Raw genomic sequence first — 26,504 nt, 5'->3', positions numbered from 1 at the left:
GAGGCGGCGGCGGCGTTGCAGAGCGTCTCCTGCGCATGCGCAGGAGACGCTCTTGCACTTTCGGGGGGATTTAAACATCCCCCCGAAATTTTTAAAAACTTTTTGTATTTTTGTGCACACGTGGGGACTGGCCCACGTGTGCACAAACCTCCCCCGGCCCCCCAGCTGCCCCCTCCGTGCTGATTTAAGTATCCGCACGGAGGGGGCAACTTGGCTATTAGATATATAGATACTAAGATTACTGGAACATAATAGTTTTCAAAGCACAGAATCCAATTTAAATCTCTTGTGCACTAAGAGAAAGCCTTGCAGCACCTAAGGCAAAAGCTAAAATTAAACACAGATTTGTCAGCATTGTTCACAATTGTTACAGTTTGTAAAAAAATGGGAGATATTTTATCAAAAAGCTCATAGCCTATAGCTATGGATTTATAAACTGAGGGTTATAAAAAACAGGGTTGCACTTCCCTGTAACTGTTGTTTGTTGAGTTTTCTGTACAGGCACACAATGGAAACTGCGCACATGTAGGCCTGCCAATGGAGAGACATTTCCAGCTTCCTAGGATTAGACAGGTGCCCTTCTTCCTTGGTGCATGCTCAGAGTGTTTCCAGCTGAAACAACGTACTGAGGGGGAGGGGCTCAATTTTTCCTCAATACTTCCCGTGCTGCCAAGCCCCTCAAAGGGCTTGTAGCACGCCCCACAGAGAGAGCTCACAGTGGGGCAGGAAGGAGGGAATGTGTACCTGCACAGAAGACAACTTGATGAACAACAGTTACAGGTAAGTACAAACCTGTTTTCATCTTTGGTCTTCTGTGCAGTTCCACATTGGGAAGAGTACCAAGCAACTCACCTGGAGGTTGGTGTAGAGCTCTCAGTCTAACAGTGAGTGCAGGACTGCTTTCCCAGCAGTGGCATCCTTGCAGGAATCTGTGTCAACAGCATAGTGCCAGAGGATTGTATCCACAGACAACCATGTAGCAGCCTTGCAGATGTCTTCCAATATGACAGCTCTACAGAACGCCATTGAAGAGGCTTGCACCCTAATGGAATGCACTTGAAGAGCTAGAGGGTGACACCTGCATGTTCATAGCACAGTCTAATAGTCTAAACAATCCACCTAGACAAAGTCTGTGAAGACACATCCTGAGGGCCAGCAAAGCAAACAAATAAAGAGTGACAAACCAGACAAAGTAATACAATAAAGCTCTTTTTACATCCAACCCATGTAGTGTTTTTTCCTCTTGGGAGGAAGGGTTGGGGGAAAATACCGGCAACAAGAATGACTGAATCAAATGAAAGGTGGAGACAATCTTGGGTAAGAACAGGTCAGAGAACAACTTTATTTGGGAAAAACTGAACATACGGCGGATCATCCCTAAAGGCAGCTAGCTCCCCAACCCTCCTAGCAGAGGTTATGGCAACCAAAAAAACACATCTTGTGTGAGAGCAGAGACACAGAACAACTGTGAAGTGATTCAAAGGGGGGCAAACATTAGTCGAGACACTACCAAGGACAGAGACCATTGAGCCACCACATGGGGCCTTGGAGGACACTGATTTGAGAGGTCCTTGAGGAACTGTCTAGATGTGTGATGTGAAAAAACCGATAAACCATCTACAAAATCATGGAAAGTCGATATTGCAGCCAGATCCATCTTCACTGAGGAGGGAGTTAGTCCCAAGTCCTTAAGGGACAAAAGGTACTCCAGAACCAGGGGAAAAGGGCAGGATGAAGAAATCTGACCCCTATCTTCTGCCCATACAGCAAAATGGTCCCATTTCCAAGTGTAGGAATTGTGGGTAGACAGCTTACTAGAGTGCAAGAGTACCTCCAGTACCCCTGAAGAGAAGACTAACTGGGAGGGTTCAGGAGCCATGCTGTTAATCGAAGCTTGGCTACATCCTTTTTTTTTTTTTAATTATATATTTATTGGATTTTTGAACGTAATACTACCCACCACCAAAACACCTCAAGTACATAATCTTTGCAGTAACATAGATAATACTTATTTTTACATTTAAGAGTTTGCATGAAGCTATTCTGTTTTCCAACATATCATCTGTCTCAATTTAACCATATCTTTGCTTTAAACATTTCTATTACAAGCAATAATTCCCTAAAATGTTAATATTTGTTTTCTTTTTCTAGGCGACATTTTACCTTCTACTCACATTATTCAATTGCCCAAAGATATCTATTCGCTGTCTTTGCACCTCACTACCCTCAGATGCAGATTCCACTCTAATTAACTTAGGAGCAATTTCTACCCATTCCAGTTTTCACTTCTCCCGTCCATTAATTTGATCTTTACTATTGTTACTTTACTATTATGACTTTAACATCCTCCTCGGGTTCATCTGTTTTCCAAAACGATTAGTTGCTAAGCCTATATTCTTCACCACAATACCAACATTTTTCCTTATGTCAAGTAAACATACTGTGTTTTCATTTTATATTGACTAATACTGTTAGCAGCTTGTTTCTTCACAGCTAAATACTCAAATTATTACCTCACAAAACAAAATAATACTAAGAGATAAATTTCTCATCTTCCAGAAAAGGATCGCCACCAAATAAATAATTCCTTTTGGCTACTTATTTCTATCCAAATATATTAATCCCACTTTGCCCTTTAACATCCTCCTTGAAACTTATATTTTCCCCCTAAAATCATTCATACAATTAGCCATATAGCAAAGTTACTAATTTTACATGATATCCTATACCAATGAAAGTATCACAACCATAAAATTAATTCATTTTAGTTAATTCTTTCTAACACTTCTACTACTTAAATTATTATCACTTATCTTTCCCCTTAAAGATACGCCCAACCTACCACCATCATTTCATCCTTTAATCACCTCAATTATTCATAAACTCATCTGTTAATCATATAGTTTAACCCTCATAGCATAATTCATTTACCATATATCTTGTTTTCCCCCCAAAAGAAAAAGAAACAAGACATTCATTTAAATATCTTAATTTTTTTTTTTGAGGTTAATAGTCTTTTTTTTGCGTATCATTTCCCAATGTCTGTCTTGTTTGTATGTTCTTGAATCTTTCTTTTTACACTCCTCTCTCTCTTTCTGCTTTGTTGACTTCACGAATTTATAGGTGCTATTCACTCTTGTCTTGCCACCTTTCCTCCTCTTCCTTTTATCCTTTTAATTCTCTTTTTTCCCTTTCTTCGCTCTCTTTTTCTCTACATCGTGCTCTTTTACTAAGTCCTTATGGCTAGTACTGTGTTCAGAGTTTTCCCGCAGATTTGCCATCAATGTAGGTATCGTCTCTGGTAGAGTCTCCAATAAGCTGCTTTCCTGCTGCACCTCCTGGTCTCTCTCTTTATTCTGTCTATCCCGTTCGGTTTCACCTCCCTCTTTTCCATCTTCTATGTTCATCTGCGGCTTTTGTGTCTTTCCATTAATGCTCTCCCATGCTTGCTCAAATCCTCTTCGCACCATTTCAAGTATGCCGTCCTCCAAAACTTTTCGAAACTGCTCCATTGTAAAAACTCCATCTCCCGCTTCTACACCTTCCTCGCTTTGCTTCTCTTCGTGACTCTTCACAAACTCCATTTTGTTCCTCTATTTTACTTCACTAAGTCCGAGTAAATTCTTCACTATCACAACCAGTATCGCCAGTTCAATTTCCCCAGTACTAAAAGCTATCGTCCCATATTTAGCCCATATTTTCCCGGCCGCTTCTCCTCTATAGTATGGGCACTTGGATTTTACTGGATTCACTGAATTTGCAAAGTTCTCTTACTTGTAACAGATTAATAATAATCATGTACTCACTTGCCTTCTTCATGTTACTGCTTAATAGTCCGTATAGTTGAAAACGAAGGTAAAAACGGATGGCTGCATCTAGGCGAACATGGCAGCCATGTTCTCCTGTTTCTTGCCTCGGCGTCGGGGCTGCTTCGGACACCCCCCGCCCTGCCGATTGCGGGGGAGGGCCAAAGAAAACACCCCCTGCTCCAGCCCCCACCTCTGGGGGGCTGGTCGAGCTCCCCCGAACTCCGGGAGGCTCAAACGGAGCAAGAACAGTTCGAGCGGGGACGGAGCCAGCCGCGCTCCCGCCCACTCGTCGATGCGCCGTACCGGAAGTCCCCTAAGCTTGGCTACATCCTGATGTCTGAGGGATCCATGGAGGAGGAGATCCAAAGCAGGTGCCAGAGGAATGTAACTCCCCTTGGACAGGAGCAGCAAGTCTGCAAACCAAACCTGGCGGGGCCAGAAAGAGGCAATTAGAATACCCTCAGCTTGAACCCCACCTAAGCACTTCCCAACTAAGGGAAGCAGGGGAAAAGCAAACAAAAGGCCCTCTGTCCAGGGGATCTGGAGAGTGGCCCCCAGAGACTCTTTGTCATGTCCTAACCCAAGAGCAAAAAAGTGGTGCTTTGGCATTCTGTGAAGAGGCAAATAGGTCTACTTAAGGGAACCCCCACCTCTGGGAAATGGGAAGGATATATTTCCTTGAGAGGGACCACTCATGATGAGGGAAGCCGAGTCTGCTCAGTGTGTCCACTGTGGAGTTGTGGATCCCGGCAAATGCAGACTGGCCAAAGGGACTATTGATGTTGTTGAGGCCATTGCCCATAAAGTGCAGATTGGAACTTGTTAGACTGAAATTTGGAAATCAAGCTCTTAATAGCACTAAGATGTTTGAGTGGTGGGTAGGCCCATCCCACAGAGGAGTTTAAATCTGCCCCAGTGAAATGAATTAAGTGACAAGGGGTCAGTTTAGATTTTCCCCAATTAACTGCTAGCCCAAAGTCAGCTACCACAGAAAGGATACGTGATAGGTGCTGTTGCAGCAAGTCCTCAGAGGGTGCCGTCAGGAACCAGTCATCCAGATAAGGGAAGACAGTGCAACCCTTAGACCTGAGAAAGGAAGTGACCACCACCAATGCTCCCTCTAAGCTGTGGAGTCTTGTAGAAAAAGTTCTACTTTGTGAGCTACTGGCAATAAAGTTGGGAGCGAGTGATTTGGTTACTGTATAAATTAGTTTACTCTGGAGCCACCCTTCCTGAGCTAAAACAAAAATGTGTGAGCCGGATCAAAAAAACTGTGAGCTAGCTCACACTAACTCAGCTTAGAGCGAACACTGACCATCGCCATGCACTTTGTGAAGACATGGGGTATGGTAGCCAAGCCAAAAGGCAGGGCCGTATACTGACAGCAGGAGCCCCCATACTAGAAATGAACCTTCCTATGGTCAAGATGGATAGAAACATGGAAATTCGCATCCTTTAAATCCAAAATCACAAACCACCATTTAATTGTAACATCTCCAACACTTGAGAAAGGGAAATCATCCAGAACTTCTTAACAGATAAAAACTTGTTTAAGTTGCCTAAATTGAGAATGGGGCAAAGATCCCCATCTTTCTTAGGAAAAGAGAAATAATGGGATTAAAAACCATTAGAAACAGCAGAACCACGCACTAGCTGGACAGCGCCCTTTTGAACGAGTTCAGTAACAGTGTTGCTTAGATGGTTACTGTTACTTTCCTCTCCGTAAGGAGGAACAAAGCCCAGTGGGGGACTCTGGACAAACGCCAATTTGTACCCTTTTTTGACAATAGCCAAAACCCAGGAATCAGTGGTGATATTCTGCCAGGTGCTCAGAAAGTGTGCCAGTCTGTCATGGAAGAAATAGGCAGAGGGCAGGGTGCTGTCATGTAGTCAGAACAGTGTCTTCTGTCCCTAAACCTTAGGAGAGTGCGGTTGAGAAGGCCTGGAAGGGCGTCGCTAGTTCTGAGTTTGAGAGAAGTAAGGGTAGCGATGACCAAAATAGGAGTAGGCAGGAGGAGCACCCTTCTGGTACCTCGGCTCCTGGTGGAAATGCTCCTTTGGTTTGGAAACACTGTCTGGTAGGTTGTGATGAAGCTTTCATAATGCCCAGAGATATAGCAGTTTGCTCTCCTTCATATGGCAAGTCTTCTATCTTAGCCCAGGTCTCTGGAGGCAAGGCAGTGGAGCGTAGCCATGCAAACCAACATAACGTAATACGAGAAGCCACAGAATGCGCTGAGCAGTCTGCTGCATGTCTTCCCACACTCATTTGCTGTCTCAAAAGGCGCGTTGCCTCAGCATGCAGAGAGTTTGGCCACTGAACACTGTTCTTTTGGCAATGAATCAATATGAAAGACATATGGTCCCACAACAAAAATTGGTATGCAACCATTATTGCTTGATAATTTACAATCCTAAAGTTCAATGCACCAGCTGAATAAACCTTTTGGCCAAGGGCATCAATCCTACAACCCTCTTTGTCCACTGGAGCAGAGTGAGACCTGTGACGATGCTTGGCTTTTACCTCTTCTGTCACCAGCAAAGATGCGGTTGGGTGAGTGATCAGAAAACCACAATCTGTCTGTCATACTTTGTAGAGATTCTCCATCCTTCTGGATGTGGAAGGGACAGTGGATGGTTTCTCCCACATGCTCTTAGCCATGTCCAAGAAGTCCTCAAAAACCGGAAGGGTGACAGAGGTAGGTCCATCAGAACAGCAGACTAACAGAATCTTATTCTTGAGTTTTGGATTGGTGGATAAAACATCCAGTTCCACTGATTTTGCCATTCTGAGCATGTGCTCAGAGAACGGGTGTAGGTTCTCATTAGGGAAATCAGAGTGGTGTTCCCAGTAGCCTCTTCTGGAGAAGGATCAGTGGCTAGCTCCAAACCAAGGTTGGAATGGGAACCGTCCTCTTGTTAGGAATCAGAGAAGTGTTCCTGGGTCACTGAGGGGGCTCCTGAATGGAAGTATGGGACCGGAGCCTGGAATGGAACCAAGGCTCGCGCTTGTGAATCATCCTGATCCGAAGACTGAGCATCACCCCAATGCTGTGGGAAAGGTGGGTATGCTGGCCATGGGCCCTGCTGGTATGGGAAACACCAAGGGGCACCTCACCAAGGCTGAGGCAGAAAAGGCTGGGTAGGCATCAACAGAAGAACTGAGGGAAAATGGCGCCCCACCCCTTTGGCATGTTGTTTCAGTGGGAAAAACTCTGAGCACATGCCAAGGGGGAAGAGTGCCCTCTCCACTACTAGGAAGCTAGAAATTTCTCTCCGTCGGCAGGCCTGTGCAGTCCCCAATGTAGGACTGCACAGAAGACCAAAGAAGAACCAGTGTTCTGCATGGATGCAAAGGAGCATATCATGTATTGGGATTTGTTTAGAAAATAAACATGCATGTGACCAGTTGAGAAAAATTAAGCAGTTATGATGAAATGGATTAAATGGGAATTTTTGAAGATTAACCCCAATTTGATCCAAATCATACCCACTTAATTTTCTAAACCAGCTATATGTGTGTCTTATTCAGAAACCAGTCATGTGTATGTTGTATTCAGAAGCAATTCCAGCTACATTTCATGTGATTCATTCTCTTACATCCATCCACAAGATTGCAATCTCGGTTTGTTTATAGCACTCAATTTATAAATCCATAGTTATGGGCTAGAGATTTTCCAAAAACCAGTTTCCCCCAGCCATTTACAGATGGTAACAAAATTACACTTTCAATTGAAAAACAGGTCTTTAGTTTCATTTGTGCTTATAAAAATGGCTGCATTTTCCCTTTTAAAAGGCCATGCATATAGGCTAATGACAACAACTTAAGTGTATTTGCTTTGTAACATGCTGGGCTATTTTCTCTGGGGAAATAGTATGCATTTTCAGGAACATACACTGCTGCCTGGAACTTGGGAAATGATATTAGAAACTTCTAGCTCAATCTCAAACAAGAGTTACAGATGAGGCCGAAAATGCTCCCCAAGATTTCATTTTGTCACTACCCCTCTTTGCAAAGTCACATTTTGGTAAAGGAGAGGCACTAATGCGGAAGACTTTCTCAAGTACACTAACATTACAAACTCTTCCTGAATTCTTGGGGAGAAGGCAGTTGAACATACAAAGCTGCCTTATATTGAATCAGACCATCGGTCCATCACAGTCAGTATTGTCTACTCAGACTGGCATCAACTCTCCAAGGTTTCAGGCTGAGGTTTCTCACATCAACTCCTACCTGGTCCTTTTAACTGGAGAAGCAGGGATTGAACCTGGGACATACAGATCCTCTACCACTGAGCCATGGCCCCTCCCTGTGTTTTACAATCAAATTCTGTTACTGGTAACAAAATTAAATCATTAGAATATATAGCGTTGAGTTCTACTGTACTGTAAATACTCTAATAATATAGCCCAGACTAGCTCAATCTCATCAGAGCTCAGAAGCTAAACAGCATTGGATGGGAGACTGTCAAGGAAGGTTAAGTTTTGCTATACAGACAAAGGCAATGACAAACCACCTGTGCTCATCTCTTGCTTTGAAAAGCCCACAAGAGATTGCCACAAGTCAATTGTGATGCGATGGAACTTAATTATAATTATATTAATATACTGGTAGGAAGTCACCCCCCTTATAATTGTGGCCTTAGTTAGGAACCAAAGATTGTGTGTAAGCCGCTCAGAGACCCTTCGGGGTTCGAGCAAGATATAAATTGAATGATAAATAAATAAATAAGTAGTTTACTGAGATAAATATGAAGTTGTGACCGACTGTCAAGAGTTAACATTCTAACAGAGTCTAAGAACCTTTGAGTGACAGGCAGTTCAAACAGAATTCTGTTGAACGTTAGTTAAAAATTGACAGATAGGAACTGACTGTTGAACAAGGGACAGTTTAACACTGACTGTGGACTCGGAAAGAAACTTATGAATCGAGTAGATCACAGTGGATCCCCATTCAAGCCAAAAAGGGACAGAACTTCTAGTCAAGAGAAGTAATCCTTGCCCAGTGAAAAGGGAAATAGCTCTGAAATGAGGAGTGATCCCTGGTCTGTGTATATAGGAGGATTTTGGGAACTTGGTTATATGTTCCTGCCTTCTAAACCTTAAGAGTCAGTGTAACTCAGGAACCTATACTTGAGTGTTTAAGCAGTCACTGAAAAGAAAGCCTCTCTCCTCAAAGTTTCAAAGACCTTGCTGAAAAGTAAATACACTTACTTGTTGGCAACACATTATCTGGATTTAGTGTGATTCCAAAGTTACCTCAGTTTTTATTATCGGTTCACTTCATACATTCTACCCCCGATTCCACCTGACTTTTCCCCCTCAAAGTTAAATAAATATTTTACAAGAAAAAATATGGTTTTAGAGAGAAAAGTAATGAATTAGAAAGGGTATGGGAGGAAAATGGGAGGAAAATGATTTCTAAGATTTATAAGATTTTGTTAACATGGTATACGGAGGATGAAAAGTTAAAAGAACAAATGATAAAATGGGCGGTTAATATGAATAAAGAAATTACAATGGAATCATGGGAATGGTTATGGGGAAATTCTATAAAAATTTCAACGTGTAATAACCTAAAAGAAAACTGTTTTAAAATGATGTATAGATGGTATATGACACCGAAAAAAAATGCAAATATGAATGAACATATGTCTAGTAAATGTTGGAAATGTAAAAAACAGGAAGGCTCGTTCTATCATATGTGGTGGACTTGTGAGAAAGCAAAAAAATTTTGGACGGAGGTCCATAATGAAATGCAATGTATTTTGAAATGTAATTTTAAAAAAGAACCTGAAATAATGCTGTTGGGTTTGAAAATGGAGGAATTGAATGTTACCAAAAGAACTTTGTTTTGGTACTTGATAACTACGGCGAGAATGACTTATGCACAATTTTGGAAGCAAGACAAAATACCAGAAAAATGGGACTGGATTTAAAAAGTCGCTTTTATGGCTGAGATGGACAAAATTACAAAGAAGCTAAACAACCAAGAGGATGAAAGTTTTTATGAAGACTGGAAAGACTTTAAACTATACTTAGAGACCAAATGGGATGTAGCAAATAACTTGCTGTGTTTTGAAGAATATTAGAGACCAAAATCTATAGCTATAAGAAAAGTAGTTACCTAGTAATATGATATAAGATACAAAGTAAGTAATAAAAATTTAAGGAGAGTGATAAAATAAAATGTTAAGAGGGAACAAGTTAAGATAAAAATAAGTGACTGGATGTAAGCATTGCGGCAAGCCAAGCAATGGGGTGGGGATGAAGGAGTAATGAAAAATTAGGGATAGTTGAAATGTATTAAAAGGATATAACTGTCTATGATGAATTGTACTATCCCGACAATAAAAGTGTTTAATAAATAAATAAAAAGTTAAATAAATATTTTGTTTATTTTGCACTTTCAGAAGCCTCTTGTGTGCCATTACAAAAGTAGAATAAGCAGATGATTTTGTCTCATCCCTCAAGTCCCTAGGCTGGGTCAGTGTCAGCATCTATAATAACATGACAGGGTGGGACAGTCATAGACCAAAAAATAAGAAGAAAATAGATATAGGGGCTGCTCAGAAAGAAAGAAGAAACAAAGGGAAATCCTATGTGTGAGAGAGGGAAGAGGACAAGATCACCATAGAAGTGTTCTGAACTGAACACTAAATTCTGCTGCATGAAATAATATTTCATTGCTTCTGAGCAGAGAAATATTAAAACTAAAATTAGTTTTGGTAATTACATGATAATTATTTTGCAGGTTAATTTGATTTTACACATGTAATACTGAATGATGAATCTGTCCCCCCTTCAACCAATAAGATCTACTTGGAGTGAAGACAAATGTAAAAAAGATACAACCACACAATTGTCAATGAGATCTTCTCAAGAAGAGTTGCAAAAGGGGCTTGTCATGATCAGAAAGAATCATCTAAACTATAATGAGTCCCTATCCTCTAGTGACCCCAACGCATCATTACTTTTCTTAATTGCTTTGTCTCCACTACACCTGTCCCAAACACCCTACACAAAGGGTCACACAACCCACCAGGCTCATTGTATGGTAAATATAGTAAACAGCTGGAATCAGTGTTGGAATCATGAGAAGCTGTGTTTATGCTGGTTATATAACTCACATCTTTTTGTGGTTTACTCTCCCTGGTTTTTGTATGTTGTGTTATGTAATGTATGGATTGTAACACATGAAAGAACATTATGTTGTGTTGAGTTACGTATTGTATGGACTGTAACGTATAAAAGAACAAAAATAAATTAAAAAAAGAAGAAAGAGATAAAAAAAGAAGAAGAAAGAATCATCTACAACAGCAAGAAGCCTCCATATAATAACATTACCATCCAATCTGAGTCAGAATGGATGAATGGATTTTAGGAGAAAGATGGATATAACAATGAAGGGCAGCAGTCACTACCAGTACTGTCAGATAGGGGGGGGGGGGATTCCCCATCCCTCACTAGCCAGGATCAAGAAGGACCCATTTGTTTCTTGGAAGTTTGTCAAACCAAGGAACACAAGGCATGAAAAACCCTGGAATACATAAGATCAAAGATTATGCATAGCTCAGCAGGTGTGAAATATCATTCCAAACAACTGTGACTGTTTAGAATACCTCAAACAATTCCTATCAAGAAGCTTAAAAGTCTATAGCATTCCATTCTCCCTATCCAGACTGGCAAGTGTTGTATAAGGACCAGGATGTAGGGCCAAAGAATAGGCTGGTGGCAGAAGTGTCAGGTTCCATACTTGGCATGTCCACATAAAGGCATTCAGACATCAGGTTTTGGGAGAGATCCCTGTCTGCCTAAAACCCTGGACATCCAATGCAAGAACACAGTTCTAAGCCAGATGGATCACTTGTCAGCTGCATATGTTCAGGACACAGAAGAGGTATGTGAACTGCATCCTTACCAAATTACACTGCTATGTATAAACAACTTGGAATAGAGATTAGGAAAGGCAGAAAAAACATGATATATCGAGAGGCATGTCTTTAAAACGAAAATGATTTCAGCTACCAAAAGAGATGCCTAAGGGAAGGACTGAAGAACACTTTGTGGTTGCACAGTAGGACTACACTTTATTATGTTACAAAAGTCTATATATTTAATTTGAATAAGGGCCTCACATCCCCCAACAGGATTCATAACTTTCATCGGATGTGCTAATGAACAACAGTAGGTATCAGATAAGACAGAGGAATATTATATCTTACCTCAGTCCAAAGATATGTGACTGCTCATAATTGAATAATGAATGAATTTTAGCATCTGTATCCACAATGATAAGTCTGTCAATGATATCCTGGAAAAAATAAGTAAATATTTACCATTTTACTGTATTTTGTTAATTTGTTACCAGCAATACAAATATTTACTGTATTTATATACCAATCTTCCATGACCATTTTCAAAGCAGGTTTTATTTACAAATTTACAATTTAAAAGCCAAATGACAGCAGCCTAAATAAAACTTCTTGATATTATAGCAACAGTCATACAATTATCAGAAAATCAGTTTAAGAACCACCAGTTAAAGCTATTAAACACACCGTCAGAATTAAACCCCATGTCAGAACAGAAATAGAAATCATAAGAACAATGAGAGAAATCTTAAAGGCCAACATCAAAAGTGTGGCAGAAATATACAGCATCATTACTCAGCAACATCCTGTAAGGTAGTGTTTTTAAAAGTTTATAACATACATGACTAAAATGAGAAAGCATATTAAAGATATGCAAATAGCTTTTAAACTCAGAGGAAATAATACGGTAAATGGTTCTTGTGGGAATTTTTTTTTTCATTTAAAAGTCAGCTACTCTGATCCAAAGCAATTTGTTCCATGCATACAAAAATCATAAAAATAAATCATCAGATACTTTTGTGTATTTAATACCCAGTACATTTATTTTTAGATCTGCATTTACATCAGGGAAAAACAATACCCTGAATCAACTCTCAATAAAGGCATTCTCTCCTTAATTGGAAGTCTGCTTATTTTTTGAAACAAGAGGATTTATGCTGTTTCAGTAACGTGGAAGCACTAGGGATCTGCAAAAAATGGAAGTTTGCCAAAGTATTAAAACTCTTTAGAGTTGTACTTACATACAAATACTTCGACACCACAAAATGGTTCAGTCAGCTCTGTCTGTAAATGTGACAGCTCTGCTGAGCTACAGGCTGGATAGCAGCCTAGAGCAAGCCCCCCCCCCCAGCCCTCCAGAGTGTGTGTGGGGGGGGGGGGGGGGGAGTGAATGGACAGAATCAGATCAAGAACTGGTACCCCGGAAGTTTATCCTACCACCAAATGTTTACATTTTTTCAGCTTCCTTTCTAGAAGGCAAATGCATTTGACATGACAGAGGATTCACTCCCTGCAAGAACCATGCTAAACGTTTGAAAGTCACAAGGCTTTGTGCAGTTCACTGAGCTTAAAGAACACATTCCTGTGGGACTCTTTTCTTTTTTTCCTTTCGCATCTCTTACAATTTGCTAGGCAGACCTGCAAACTGTGAAGGCCTATATGGCTAATTCAGCTATTTTCTGTTCTAACGTGTGTGATATTATCCTTGCTCTACAAGAGGGAGACAAAGAAATTGTTTTAGCTGTCCTAATTAATGATCTAAATCTAGAGATGGATACGAAAAGCACCGAGATGTAAACACATTGGATTCTTCTAGCCCTTTCAGTGGCATTTAATACAATTGATAACCTACTTCATCTGGGATGTTGGTCTTGCAAATGCTTGCTAGTGGCCCTGCAGATACATCATTAGTCAAAGTAGACAACACTGGGCTAGATGGACCAATGCTCTGACATGGTCTAAAGGATCATTATAACAATCCAGATCTATGTGTAACATCTATTACTTTTCTTATACAACATGCATTTTAATTAGTGTTTTATTTAAAAAAATCAATGATATACTACATACTAATAAAATTGTATGCATTTTTCTTTCAGTCTTTCAAATTTGGAGATGTGTAACAGTATATGTTGTGTATGCCAGCCCTGAAACCATGACAAAACAGCGTTGCACTTACCTGTAACTGTTATTCATCATGTGGTCTTCTGTGCAGGCAGACACATGGACTGCAGTTGCACAGGCCAGCCACAGAGATCTTTTCTAAAAGCTCTCTAGAAGATTCAGAGTGCTCTCCCCTCCCCTCACGGACCAGCTCTTTCCCACCCAGCTGGCATGTGATGGGGCAGAGTGAGCGCTCCTTCCCTCAGTCCTGACTGAAGAAGCACTTTCCCCCCCACTGCATCCCATCTGGAGTTGACGCCGACCACTTAGTGCTTGCTGAACATCACAGAATCATAGAATCATAGAGTTGGAAGGGACCTCCAGGGTCATCTAGTCCAACCCACTGCACAATGCAGGAAATTCACAAACACCTCCCCCTCCGCACCCGCAGTGACCGCTGTTCCACACCCAGAAGATGACAAAAAGCTTCCAGGATCCCTGGTCAAACTGGCCTGGATAAATATTGCTTCCTGACCCCAAGTGGCAATCAGCATTTCCCTGGGCATGTAAGAAAGGGCCACAAGAACTATGTACTGAGGCAACCCTTCCTGCCCTCCATCTCAATATCTGCCTAAGTTCACAAAATCTGTACTGTTGTCAGATGGCCATCTAGCCTCTGTTTGAAAACCTCCAAAGGAGAGCCCACCACCTCCTGAGGAACCCTGTTACACTGAGGAACTGCTCTGTCAGGAAGTTCTTCCTAATGTTTAGCCAAAAGCTCTTCTGATTTAATTTCAACCCATTGGTTCTAGTCCAACCTTCTGGGGCAGCAGAAAACAACTCCATACCATCCTTTAGATGACAGCCCTTCAAGTACTTGAAGATGATTATCATATCACCTCTCAGTCGTCTCCTCTCCAGGCTAAACATACCCAGCTCCTTCAACCTTTCCTCATAGGACTTGGTCTCCAGACCTCTTACCATCTTTGTTGCTCTCCTCTGGGCACATTCCAGCTTGTCTATATCCTTCTTTAATTGTGGTGCCCAAAACGGAACACAATATTCTAGGTGAGGTCTAACCAGAGCAGAGTAAAGTGGTACCATCACATCTCATGATCTGGACACTATACTTCTGTTGATACAGCCCAAAATCATGTTTACCTTTTTCACAACCACATCACACTGCTGACTCATGTTCAGTGTATGGTCTACTAAGACCCCTAGATCCTTTTTGCACATACTACTGCCAAGACAAATCTCCCCCAACTTATATTTATGCATTTGATTTTTCCTACCTAAATGTAAAACTTTACATTTATCTCCACTGAAATTCATTAAATTTCTTTTAGTCCAGTTTTCCAGCCTGTCAAGGTCATCCTGCATCCTGACTCTGACTTCTACCATATTTGCTACCCCTCCCAATTTAGTATCATCTGCAGATTTAATCAGCATTCCCTCTATCCCTTCGTCCAAATCACTGATAAAGATGGTGAACAAAACAGGTCCCAGGACAGATCCTTGAGACATTCCACTTGTCACTCCTCTCCAAGAAGATGAGGAACCATTCATAAGCACTCTTTGGGTGTGACCTGTCAACCAGTTACAGATCCACCTAACAGTTATAGGATCCAAACCAGGGAATATCAAGCAGCTGCTGTCATGAGCCAGGCCAGGAACAGCATAGGATGAGCTGTCAGAGCATGGCTAAGACAAGAGCAGCAACTCAAGAAGCATAGTCAAGGTCCAGTCCAAGGTTAAGCACAGAGTCAGGAGTCTAGTCCGAGAGTCAGTCCACCTAGCAAGGTCTGAGAATCTGAGAGTTACTCATGAGCAGGTTCAGGAACAGGATGAAGGCAGATTCAGGGAATGGTCCAAAGACTCACAGGGTTGAGGCAGGATCCAATTTAGTGGTCACAGAGTCAGAAGGATTTTGACTTGTTGCTTCCAAGCCTAATAGACTCCCTTGGCTGGTTTTTATAGCCATATGCTTAAGGGTCATGCTTGCAGCCAGCTGCTCGGAAGTAATCCTGCAACTACTCAAGCAGCTGGCATCGGGCGAGGAGGCATGCACTTTGTTGTCTCTCTTGTAGTTCTGTTCGTAGCCTCCATCTGCAGCTCTCTAAGGGTTGGAAACAATCTAAGGGTTGGAAACTTGGAGGGCTGGAGACAATCAACTGAATTTCACGTGTTGAATCAGGGCTGGAGGGTGTTGGTGGTTCTGCACCAACTGTTGGCTGTGAATCCTGAGAAGCCTGCAACTCTCCTTCCTGCATGCCAGCTTATGCTGACTCAAAGTGGGCTACACAGGACTTCTCTTCTCCTGAGGAATCTTCTTCTCTTGAGGAGTCCTCGCTGTTACTGACTCAAGACAGCTGCCTTGCAGATGCTGTCCAAGGGGACATTGCCAAGACATGCTGCAGAAGACAACTGAGACCTGGTCAAATGGGCTCTGAGGCAGAGTGGGCAGTTAGCCTTGGAGACAGAGTAGGCTAACTGTATGGCCCTCACCACCCAGCATGAGATGGTTTGGGAGGAGGCCACCCAGTCTTTGCAGAGGCCAGCAAAACAGACCAGCAGCTTTGCAGAGGCCAGCAAAAAATACCAGCAGCTTGTCCTCCTTCCGCAGGGATGTGGTAGAGTCTAAATTTTAAAAAAACAGTGATCTATGACCATCTAAAGTGTGCAGAGTCCATTCCCTATCTGATGCAGGGGAGGGGAAAGCATAGGCAGTACTATATCCTGGGAAACATGGAAGGCAGACAATACCTTTGGGAAGAAGCCCAGGCTTGGGCAGAATATGACCTTATCAGCATGAAACCTGGTAAAAGGTGGATAACAGTGCAGGGCCCTGAGTTTTCCCACTTTGTGGGCAGAGGTAATTGCCAGGAGGAAGGCCACCTTATAGACGAAAGTATCTGCTGTCCCATTCACCAACCCACCAATGTGAATAGTCTGCAAGGATACAGCATACTGAATAGCTCAGTGCCAAAGGAGGGAAGCTTCTGAACAGAGGGAGCCGGAGCCAGTACCTCCCTGCTTGTTTATGTAGAACTTTGTTGCAGTGTTGTCTGGGGTTTATTAACCAGTTCTGAAAGGATCTCATGAACAATTGGACAAAGGGAACCACAGCAGTAATCAAGGCCATTAGCCCTAGAAGTCTCTGTATAGATCTAATTGACTGGAACCTATTGGAGGAAAACCTGAGCACCATTGCTCATATGGAGGCTCCCTTATTTTGGGGAGAAAAGCCCTTCCCCCATAGTAGTCTAGCTGGGTCCCAATGAAAGGAATGATTTGAGTCAGATATAGGACATATTTATCCCAGTTAATCTGAAGTCCATGGAGGTTACAGTAAAAACATCTAAGGGAAAGTGATTGGCTAGCAACTTAGGCGAAGCCAATCATCCAAGAAGGTATACACATTGCAGCCCTTTAGGTGTAAGTGGGCCACTACCACAGACATGCACTTAATAAATACCCTGGGGGCAGTGGTCAGATCAAAAGAGAGGGCAGCATACTGGTACAAGTTTTGGATACATTGGGAATGAAGGAACTTCCTATACCTAGAGCATATGGCAATGTGGAAGTAAGCATCTTTAAGGTCAATAATAGCAAACCAGTCATGAAGGCAGAGTAGGCTGAGAACCTCTGACAGCGTGGTCATGTGAAACTTAGGGGCCACTAAGAACTTGTTGAGAGCTCTTAAACCTAAGACTGGGCCTTTACCATCCTTTTTGTCAACCAGGAAATAACAAGAGTAAAAACTATTATTGGTTTCAATCTACGGAACAGGCTCAATGTCCCCTTTATCAAGGAGATGGAACACCTCCTTCTGTAACTCAGGAGGGGGTATGGTAGAGGGAGGAACGGGGGGCCCAACCAACAGGTGGAAAATGGCACTGTAGGAAATATCTTTGCTCAACAATGCTGAAAACCCAGGCATCAGAAGTAACTGGTTCCCAAATGGAGAGATAGTGAGACAAACAGAACAAAGTAGGGATTGAAAGGGTAGACAAAACTGGGGTTTTCCTCTTCCAGAGATCTCCCTGGGCAACACATGGCTCTGTTTGGAGGGTGGCCAACCCTGCTGCTTCTTGCCCTGAGGATGTTGGAACGAGGAGTGTAGGGAAGAACCAGAGTAGGAAGGTTGGTAGCAATAATATCAAGAAGACTGTGAGTGGGTCACATGCCATGGAAAGGAGTGGGGCTTGAAGGTCTGGGCGGGTGGACCAGTGATGCCAAGGGACCGTGTGATGATCCTGCTCTTTTGCATATGTTCTAGGAAGTCATCCATCTGAGAACTGAACAAGTTTCTCCCCTCATCCACCATCTTTGATTCTTGCCTTAGTGTCACTGAGAAGGGAAGTTTATCAATTCAATCTAATTTATTGCGGCAGGAGCCAGTAAAACAGTACAATTCTGATATGAAAGGGATTAAAACAGTAATAACATGGGAATAATATAAAAACATTAACAGGAGAGAGTTAATAAAATTAGTAAAGTAAAATAGTGTTAATAAGATAATCATACAATTTTTTCAGCTAAAATAAGTTTACATTTCCTAATAGCTAAGGAACAAAATTTTGTCACAGCGTACGTCACTGAGCTCTGAATGTCTTCTAAGAGGAATTTACGAAGGACTTCTGGCCTAAAGTCAAGATAAGACTGCAAAGGGCTAAATCTAGACAGAAGGGATAGTATAAGATGGTCTTGTTCCTCCTGATAGAATCTGCAGAACAGGAGGACATGAGTAATTGATTCTACCATATTAGCCATGCATGGGCATATACGTTCATGGATTGGGACTCGAGTGAATTTACCTTGCAGTACAGCGGAAGGGAGTGCCTCAAAACGGGCTCTGGAAAAGGCCCATCTATAGGGTTCATAGGCAGTGTTCCCCCTAAGGTGAGTTAGTGTGAGCTAGCTCACCGGTTTTTAGCCTCCGGCTCACAGATTCTTGTCTTAGCTCAGGAAAGATGGCTCCAGAGCAAACTCATCTATGCAGTAGCCAAATCACTTGCTCACAACTTTAATGCCAGTAGCTCACAAAGTACAATTTTTGCTCACAAGACTCCAAGAGGGAGCATTGCTCATAGGTAATGTTATCTAAATAAGGGGCAACAGTAAAATTTGGCCAAGATTTTATGTTACTGTAGTTCTCGGGTAGCAAAGCTTCTTCATTTTGTGATTCAATATCACGAAGTCTCTGCACGACAGCTGTTTTTGCCTTGTATAGGCTTCCATAGAAGAGATCTTCTGGGAATAGGCCAATCTGATTTAATTTATTAAGAATTTGTGTGGACCAGGCAGGGTAAGGATCCTAGGCTAAAAAGTAAGGTATTAAACACTTTGGGTTGTAATGAATTTTTAGCCAGAGCATTATAGCCTGCTCTCAGATCTTTGTTTCAACTCTGAGTAGCCCAGCCTCTTGCCTAAGGGCAGTTTATCGAAGCCAGGATTGGCACTGTAGGACTATATCAGAGGTGATGGACCTACTGCATGAGTCCACAATATGTTGTGCTACATTCAATTGCTGCTTCCCAAGTTTTAGCCCCTCCACTTGCAAAACTTTAGCCACAGCTTTGTGCTCTTCTGTGAGGCAGTCAAGGTAAGTGGCCATTCATTCCCATAGGAATATCTGGTAGCATTCCATAATGGTAATGAAGTTTGCCGTGTGCAGGGTTAAGGCCAATGATGTGTAGATCTTACAGCCAAGACCATTGAGCTTGCAGTCTTTCTGGCTGAAAGGTAAGGAGTGAGGCCCTGAACACTTCTTAGCTGAGATGACCTCTGTCACAGTTAAGTTGGCAGTGGGGTGGGCAAAAAGAGTCACAGCCGTCTACCAAAACATCATACATGTGGTCAATCTTCTTGGATGTGGGAGAGACTGATGCTGGCATAGCCCAGACAGATTTGGCTATGTCCAGTAAGTTCCTGGGAGCATCAGAAAAGTGACCAAGACCACATTGGGTGGATACAGAACCTTCCGGATAAGATCAGAAACAGTCAGTTCTGAGCAGACCCTATCAAGGTTCAGGGACAGGGCCATGCAAACCAAATATTCAGAATACAGATGGAGAACCTCCGTCAAAGAAAAAGGGAATCAGTCCGTGATGCACTTGTTGGGTGACGGTTCTGAGGGAGTGTCAGAACAGCATAAGGACGGGAGGTTCTCTTCATCCAATTCTGAAGGGCTCGGATCCATAGGGAACCATGTTGATGGTGGGGCATGATGGGGCCGGAGGCTTTGTTTCACAGGGGATGGTAATTGCTATTCCCACTGCATTAGCTAGTACTGGAACCACTGTGGAGGGGGCAGTCCCAGTAGTGCACAGCTGAGGACTCACCTGAGAATCTGTGATGCTGCTTAGCTGGGGGAGCTTCAGCCACAGAAAGGTACTGTGGAGGAAACTCAACAACCTAATCAAAGGTCAACAAGATGGTCTTGGAGTCGGGGAGGGGTCTGGGGTCACTGGGTGGGGAACAGATCTGCTCCCGCCCAGGTAGAGGAAGAGTGAGAAGTCTTATGCTTGGATTTTGACTTTTTCTCCTGCAGTGGTAGTTCCGAGGAACTCCACAATGCCAAGGATTTCTTTGGAGCCAATACTGGGCCATTTCTAATATGGATCCTAATAGCCCTGGCCCTACACGCCAGTCCTGACTCCTTAGAAGGGGTCTGATCCTTGCCCAGAGCCACCAAATCCTTTTCCCAAAGGGCAGCTTTCAGCCTTGAAGCTTGATTCAGACAAGCTTTTGGGGTGAACTGCTTGCAAACTGGGCAAGCAGAAACACTGTGGGCTTCACCCAGGCACAGGAGACAACAATCTGACATTTTTTCCTGCCTCCCCACAGCACTGTGGCTTATTCATGTACACACACATATCCAAAAGACTGGATGGAAATGTTTGGATGGGAAAGTTTGGATTTTCCTATCCTGCCCCACAGCAGCCATTTCCTCTCCCTACATCAGAGAGTTTTTTAAAAAAATGGTTACTGAATAATATTATTACATCAATATACTGTTATACTAAAATAGGCACCAGGTTCTCTCAGTTCCCAACTTCCATTTTTTAAAGAGAGTTAAATCTCCAGCCCCTTTCCTTTCCCCTGTATGGGAAAAAAGTGCAACTCCACAACAGAACAGGATAGAGACTTACTTACAAAAATGAATGCTGGGAACTCAGAGAAACTGGTGCTTATTTTAGTATAACAATATATCAATGTAACACTGTTAAATTGTCAATTAAAAACAAAAACTACCCGGAAAACGTGCTGTGTAGAAGCTCTGTCCCTGCCACTCTGTATTAGCAACCACAGCAGCTACAGGAAGAATACCAGACACACTAATTATTCATATGAACAGGGGACATCTATATGTTCCACTGAGGACAAATGCCGTATTTCTATAATCTGGGGGTGACACTTGTTCTTTGAGATATGTTCTCTCCTGGGCCAGATTCATGTCAGGTGAATGTGTGGTATTCATCAAATGTTCTTCTCCATAGGTCAACTTCATGTTGCCTCTGTAATGTTTAGAATCAGACCACATGGAGTCAGACTTGGATAAACACATTGAAAAGTTTTTTAATTTTTTTAATGCAATTAGGGTCACTTTACATGATCTAATTCACCATACTTTTAGGAAGACAATTTGGAGCAGGACTGCATGGTAAATTCTGACAACTGCTATAGTTTCAAAGTAACAGAAAATCTGAGCCTTGGCATGTAAATCTCAAGTGGTGTAGCTAAATTGCAAACACAAAGAATGGGCTATTAGAAAGTTATATGACTATGCAGAAATCCTATAGGAACATAGGATTATTGGTATGAAAACCATGACTAGACTGTCATTTTGAAATATAAATATAAATACACTGTATTGTTCAGGAGAAACAATAAACATTTATTTAAATATATCCAGAGAAGGTAACCAGCCAGAGAAACAGTAGGTTTCGAAGACAAAAGGTATAAAATATTGCTAAAGGAAGATGGGGAGATGGAAGAGAAGCTCAATGAATTATTTGCTTCTTTGTTCAATGTGGAAGGTGTGGGACATGTACCTATGCCACAGCCACTATTTTCAGGAAGGGAGTCTGAAGAATTGAGTCAAATTGAGGTGATCAGAAATGAAGTTCTAGACCTACTGGGGAAATTAAAAACTGATACGTCTCCAGGTCCTGATAGCATACACTCAAGAGTTCTAAGGGAACTCAAAGGTGAGATAGTTGCTCTACTAACCCATATATGTAACCTATCACTAAATTCAGCTGCTGTACCAGAAGTCTGGAGAGTAGCAAATGTGACACCAATTTTTTAAAAAGGGTCCAGAGGGTAACCATGAAATTACAGGACAGTCAGCCTAACATCTGTCCCCACCAAGTTAGCAGAAACTGTAATCAAAGATAGAATTATTAGGAACACAGAGAAACAAAGCCTCGTGGGGGGAAATCAGCATGACTTCTTGCAAACAGAAGTCCTGCCTCACCAAGCTTTTGGAGTTCTTTGAGAAAGTGAAGCATGAAGACAACAATGACCCAGCAGACATTATGTACTTGGACTTTCAAAAGGCTTTTGACAAGGCAACTCACCAGAGACTCCTGAGTTAACTTAGCAGTCATGGGATAAGAGGACAGGTTCTCTTACAGATTAAAAAATGGTTAAACACCAGAGTAGGAATCAATAGACAGTTCTAACCACGGAGGGAAGTAAGCAGTGGGGTGCCACAAAGATCAGTATTGGGGCCAGTACTATTTAATTTATTCATAAATGAACTGGAACTAGGGGTGAGTAGTATAGTGACCAAGTTTGCAGATGACCAAGGATGACTGTGCAGAGCTCCAAGAGGATCTCCACAAACTGGGTGAGTGGGCAACAATGTGGCAAATGAAGTTCAATGTTGGTAAGTGTAAGGTGATACACTCTGGGACAAAAAAATCCCAACTTTAAGTATCGGCTAATGGGATCTAAACTTACTGAGATTGAGAGGGGAAAAGATCTTGGGGTCGTAGAGGATAGCTCAATGGAAGTGTCAACCCAGTGTGCTGCATTTGGGAAAAAAGCAAGCTCTATGTTAGCGACTATTAGGAAATGGATTCCACATAAAACAGTTGATATTATAATACCCCTGTATAGATCTATGGTGCAGCCTCATTTGGAATACGGTTTCAGTTTGGAATACATTTCAGATGTCTAAGGAGCAACATGATAGAGATAGCATCACAATAGTTTGCTTTCTTTTTCTTTTCTTTTTTAAAGAAAAGTACCAAAACAAATGAAACATGATTCAGAGTAGGTTCAGTTTCAAATGTACAGAAAATTCATCCCTGACTGTCATTTTTGGGGAACAAGCTCTTGCTCCAAGTCACTAGCTTTGGGTAGTGAAAGGTGGCACTTCAGCTCCTTACAGCTCAATTGTAAGAGCGGAGCCAAGTTGTCAGCCTAAACACAGCTTTATGGCAACTGGGTCACATAGCAGTAAAAAAGACATTTCAATCAAAAGAATGAACCACAGAATGAACTACAGAAAGACCAAGCCAGGGTTTCATGGCACAACGATTTCAGGAGCCCTCAGGGTCTTAAAAACAAAAAACACCAGCTACAAAAAATATGTTAGATCACAGGGCTCATCTAAAGAATGCAAACAGAGCTGTTGCTGGACAGAAGAGTGTACTCTATATTTCAAATGCCAGAAATGCAAGCTATCTTCACAAAAGAAAGGACAGATTTGCAATGGTTATATTATCTCCATAAATGGACTAACCAGAAACACACAGGTAAATTACTTTATCCTGAATCTCACATGGAGGCCTACAGTTTAAATAAAATAAAATAAAACATGGGTCTCTGGCAGTGTTCCCTCTAAGCTGAGTAAGTGTGAGCTAGCTCACAGTTTTTTAGCCTGCAGCTCACACATTTTTCTTAGCTCAAAAAGAATGGGTCCAGAGCACACTAGTTCATGTCGTAGCCAAATCCCTTGCTCACAACTTTAACACCAGTAGCTCAAAAAGTAGAATTTTTGCTCACAAGACTCCACAGTTTAGAGAGAACATTCGTCTCTGGTTTGGTACTGGTTATAATACAATATGTATAATGTAAATATACACAGGCAGAGGTTTATCATAAACATATCTATTGTTTATACCTGAAATAAGAGAGTGGCAAGAATACATGAGGAAGCAGTACGTGCAAATTATTTAAATATTACATTTTTCTTCTATGATTGCAGAAAAAGCCACACCAAATACAATGTGCATATACTGCCCTCATGCTGCATGCAACAAAAATGCTGAAAATGTATTTAAAATGTATCACTAAGAAGAAGAAAAATCAAACTAGCTTGTAGCAAATTATTAATTGCAAAATTGTCATTTTAAGGTACTTAAGGATGAGGGGAAAAAATGATACTTACTATAATACCTGTGGGAACTTCACGAAGAGAATATCCTGGTTTGTTAGGAATCAGTTGCTGGCCTATCAGTTCATAAACAGCAGGGAAGGATAACAAGTTGATCAGAGCTAGAAAAGACTAAGGCAAGAAGCAGGGTGATGCTGTAACCAAAATGTTTAGTAGCAGTTAGTTGAAAAAGTCAAGTTACAATAAGAGGTTTTATCGTTACTTTGCTCTTCAGGAATGTGTCATATGCAACACACAAGGTGTCTGCTCTTAGTGGACCAACATGAGTCAGTGAGGCTATTTTCTTTCTTGAGTTATATAGAACAGAAAGAAACAAACCTGACAGACCAAGACTGACTATAAGTGATAAAAATAATTTGTAACATGCCTACAGCAAAAAGGAGATCTAGCACAAACATCTGGGATAAAAATAGATTATAGCATTGTTTTGGACCAATGTGGGTACCTACAACTTCTTCCAACTTATTGAAGTTAATCCAAACCTAGCAAGCTTCGCAATCAGAAGGCAGGATTTGAGGTTGATTCATCATATAAGGCAGTGGCCAGTCTGACTGATGCATGGTAAATTAGAGAGGAGAATGACATCAGAAGCTCCTGCCTTTAGCACCTGTTATGTTGAATGCTCCCCTCATTTTAAATCTGCAAAGACCATGACTTAAGACCAACAACTGCCCTGTTATCCTTTTAGGGCCTTTTTGAATCATGACATGATCCTAATGACAGCTGGTAGACCTTAGCCCTTGTTTATTCACACTGCAGCTACAGCCAGCCACACATCTAGCGATGTCACCACCACCCCTTGCCTTCTATCATCCTCACTTTGAAACAATCAGGTTTCTCCTTCAGACAAGCAATGCCATTCACAGAATTTATTCACAGAATAAATAACCTAAGATCTATCTAAGCTCTTCCTTCATCCCAAAGGAAGTACTTTTTAAAAAATTCTATGCCTGATGTATAACCTAGCCCAATAAAAATCAATGAAGAAAGTTACTGCTGTAATCACATAAAGATGTGGAAAAGATTTAGAATGAAACACAGGCATTAACGCAGTGCTTCACAAAGCAATGGCAATTTTCAATATACAGCACAAGCAGACACTTTCCCATTTCTTTTCAAACTCTACTTGCTTAATTTCACCCCCCCCCCCAAAGGGATATTCGCCAAAATGGTGATTATTTGTAAGTAACTTGGACCATGACTTTTATTGGAGTACAATTTTACTCTGGATAATTGTCTTCATTTTAGATGTTAGTAATTGTGTTCACTGTTATGGCCCCTGGCTGAGATAATAAAACTGACTGATAGAAACATTCACTGAAGTTGAAAATACCATGATGTGATTACACATAACTTCTCTAGAACTGATTCAAACATTGTGCATCTTTTTGTTAAATCTAGAGAGTTTATCACCCTGAGTCATTAGGCTTACCTAAAAATATTTCTAGCTAGGAAAAGCCCTACTACAACCTAAAGTGAATCACAGATTGGAGTCAATATCTTACACAAGTGGGAACCCACAAGGACTTCCGGGAGGCATCTCACTTCCCCCTCCCTCACTATTTTCTCTTTCCCTTTTGTAAAAGCCCCCACAGTCTCTGTCCTTCTCCTGTTTTCTTCTCTTCTTCCCTCCCAACAAACCTACATTTATCTGCCCCTCTGTCTTCAGTTTTTCCTCTCCCACCCAACTGCCTCTACCTAGGAAAACTATGGCCCAGTTGTGTGGTGCTTACTAATGGGCTAGGCCCACTTGCATGGTAAGGAATCCTCAAGGACTGGGGGGGCACCTGTACCCCTTGTACCCCCTTTCCTGCACTATTTCTTCTTCCCTTCCCCCTGGCAACCCCCATATCCTCTCCCCTTCTCAGCCATTCACCAACATACCTTTTTATCTACCTCTCATCTTCAGCTATATTTATAATTTATTTATTTTATTTATTTATTGCATTTTTACCCCGCCCTCCCCGCGAACGGGCTCAGGGCAGCTTACACGGGGGCACAAGCTCATACATAAAAACAGTATAAAACCATAAAAACTATTAAGTCACAACAAAACAAATAAAGTGCTCCATACAACAAGATGGTCTCTGAAGATGGTATCATCATTTCATCAGGGTGAAATTGTCCTGTCGATGGTCCAAGCCAGTCCAGGAGCATCAGTGCCATGCAGAATTATGGCAGTTCTTCCGGGGACCACTCCCAACCCCGTTGTTTCAGTGAGGGTAGTAATAGGTAATTTACACCTCACCTTTCTCCACAGTGGGGACCAAACCAGCTTACATTATTCTCCTCTCCTCCTTTTTA

At 41.8% G+C, this 26,504-nt stretch overlaps 1 protein-coding gene across 1 annotated transcript in view; it reads right to left on the bottom strand.

Moving 5' to 3' along the window:
* The window catches only part of LOC107120979 (protein broad-minded-like), a gene marked incomplete at its 5' end in the record, with an annotated part of 153,841 nt that overhangs the window by 83,453 nt on the left and 43,884 nt on the right, over window positions 1–26,504 (bottom strand). The window contains 2 exons of the mRNA XM_015423776.1: window positions 12,035–12,123; window positions 24,195–24,311. Coding sequence (XP_015279262.1) covers window positions 12,035–12,123; window positions 24,195–24,311 — 206 coding nt within the window. The remainder of the gene's footprint in view (window positions 1–12,034; window positions 12,124–24,194; window positions 24,312–26,504) is intronic.

This window comes from Gekko japonicus, unplaced genomic scaffold (genome assembly GCF_001447785.1).
Source record: "Gekko japonicus isolate JY-2015 unplaced genomic scaffold, Gekko_japonicus_V1.1 scaffold2161, whole genome shotgun sequence".
NCBI lineage: Eukaryota > Metazoa > Chordata > Lepidosauria > Squamata > Gekkonidae > Gekko > Gekko japonicus.
Note: the sequence above shows the minus strand (reverse complement) of the source record. Positions and strands in the feature narration are given on the sequence as shown.